The 2,500-nt window shown below is 40.4% G+C and overlaps 1 protein-coding gene across 2 annotated transcripts in view; it reads left to right on the plus strand.

The window, feature by feature from the left end:
* Window positions 1-2,500, plus strand: part of Syn2 (Syntrophin-like 2) — a 417,606-nt gene that overhangs the window by 399,697 nt on the left and 15,409 nt on the right. For both annotated transcript variants that reach the window (XM_086547584.1, XM_086547585.1), the window contains one exon: window positions 382-540. In XM_086547584.1, coding sequence (XP_086403710.1) covers window positions 382-540 — 159 coding nt within the window. The remainder of the gene's footprint in view (window positions 1-381; window positions 541-2,500) is intronic.

Consider the following 2,500-nt stretch of genomic DNA (forward strand, 5'->3'; position numbering starts at 1 on the left):
CCCATTTTAAAATTGTCAGTGCAGAAATGAATTTGAAATCGTTTTTTTTTTTTTCGTTTTTTTGTCATATCTTTTAAATAATCCAGTTACTTTACATGTTTTTTGTATTTTTAGATTATTAGATAGTAAGTAAATCAGTATGTATAGATACTTCAGATTGCAGAGCTCATATGTACAGACACACACATATACATACATACATACATACATGCATACATCCATACATACATACATACATACATACATACATACATACATACATACATACATACATACATACATACATTCACACATACAAACTACACGCAAACATATCTGCATCATTATCCGTCCATCAATGCAATATCCAAGCTTATCCGCTCTCCCATCTTTCTCTTGCAGATGAAGCTGTACAACTCGAGCTTCCCGGCGTCCGAACACGTGCTCTACATGGGCTGGGTGTGCGAGGGGGTACTCAACCAGAATCTCCCGTGGCAGAATTGGAAGCCCAAATTCATCGCTTTGAAGGGGACTGATATTTACATGTTCGACACGCCGCCGGTAAGTGGGTGAGATCGGGAGGGAGAGAGATCGGGAAGTAGGTTTGTGTCCATGTGTGATTGAAAGAGAGAAAGAGAAAGAGAGCGAGAGGGGGTGGGGGTGGGGGTGGGGGTGGGAGTTGGGACTGGATAAAGAGAGAATGAAAAGCAAAGTTTTTGAGAGTAAGAGAGAGAGATAGGAGGGGGAGCGATGAGGAAGAGATCAGGAAGAGATGAGAGAGAGAGAAGAGAGAGGGAGAGAGAGAGAGAGAATACATTTTGGGATAGAGGAGTTGTTAGAGAAAATTAAGAGAATTTATATGTACATGCCTATGTTTCTGTGTGTGTATGGTATGAGTGAATTAGCAAATAATTGAGAAGGACATGAGTGGTTCAGACTATGATTAATATTAAAACGGGAACGCGCAATTCAAGTGGAAAGTGGGAGTGAATGGGCGGCGGGATAAGTGGATCATAGAGAAATTAATGTTCACGAGTGAGAACAGTCTGATTCAATGAGTGTAAAATAACTTGCTGAATGACCATTGCAAATCATGACGAAGTACTTGAGTAAATATGAAAATCCGTGGCCGATGAGTGAAGCAAAGATGGATGAATAGATAAATTGATAAATTAATAGATAGAGCTAATTGAAAAAAATAAATGAAATTCCGTTCGTTCTGCCTTCATCAAAAATGAAACAGGAAAATAAAATAGAATTAATTCAAATTTAATCATTTTTTAGCTATGTCCTTAATGATTCAAGAGACAACGATTTTTTCCGCTGATATTTTTTTACCTAGATTTAAAATTCTGCTAATGAGCTAAGCCAACTGAATCATCATTGTTAAAATCTGTATATAAGTTTGTATCATTCTGACCACAGTCATTGATCAAACTTGTTCAAGACATATGAAAAATGTTTTAGGCTTTCCTGTTTTCCCCCTATTTTTTGTTCAAAGGAAAACTAATGGTTCGTAGAACGTAATACCGCTTGTCTGCGGCAAGAAAAATGAAGTAAAGCTTCGGGGTTCCCCAGGCACTCGTAAAGGGAGATGCCACGAGATGGGTCAATTCTTGTTGGTCAAGGGAGGGCAAGGCTTATAAAGTGGGCTGGGGGCTTGGGGGTCGGCGTGGAGGGGTCAGGGCGTCCGCTGCGAGCATGCATGGGTTGGGCGGCTGAGTCAGGACGTGGGTCAATGGTATGGCATGAGTGGGTGGTGGCTGGGAACTTGGGTGTGAGTGTAGAGGGAGTCAGGGCGAGGGTTAAGGGTATGGTATGGTCGGGTGGTGCGTGGGAGCTTGAAGTGGGCAGAGGGGGGGATAGAGTCATGGGTTCATGGAACAGAATAGGGTGGAAGGAAACCGTGCTTGAGCTGAGGGCGTGGAGTAAATATGGGAAGGGTTGGGGCGAGGTTTCAGACCATTGGTTGGTGTTGGAGAGGGTTAGGTAAGAGGCTGGGAAGGATTGGGAGATGAACCAGGATTAGGGACGTCTGGGAACAAGGTAGGAGCAAGATTGGTTTCGAGGCTGAAATCAAGATTGCGTACGGATCAGGAGTTGCTTAAAGCTGAGATAGCTTTAGTGTCTAGATAAATTAGATGAGTTGGATTTACATGAAAACAGGCCATAGATGTTTAATTCTAAAAGAGGATACACGAAATAGTTACAAATTGGGCCAGCAGTGACTATTTGTTCGAAGGCAACCAGACTAGATAGGATACGAAAAATATTACTAAAAGGAAAATAATAAGACAATAACAACGTTGGTTAACATCCATCAAACTGAAACCTTATAAATCCTGTTTGTGTTCCAGTTCACACAAATAATCAAAGTATATTATCAGTAAGCTAAAAAATTGTTTTCAAGTTGAAATACCTGTTTCGTATAATACATAGAAACTGTCATATGTTTCATATTATGCCATTTAAGAGCTTGGCTATTTGATTTATTATCTGTATGAATTCACGATTACAAATT

The sequence above is a fragment of the Penaeus japonicus genome, unplaced genomic scaffold (assembly GCF_977035675.1).
Source record: "Penaeus japonicus unplaced genomic scaffold, GWHDUDI00000001_assembly GWHDUDI00000019, whole genome shotgun sequence".
Taxonomy (NCBI): domain Eukaryota; kingdom Metazoa; phylum Arthropoda; class Malacostraca; order Decapoda; family Penaeidae; genus Penaeus; species Penaeus japonicus.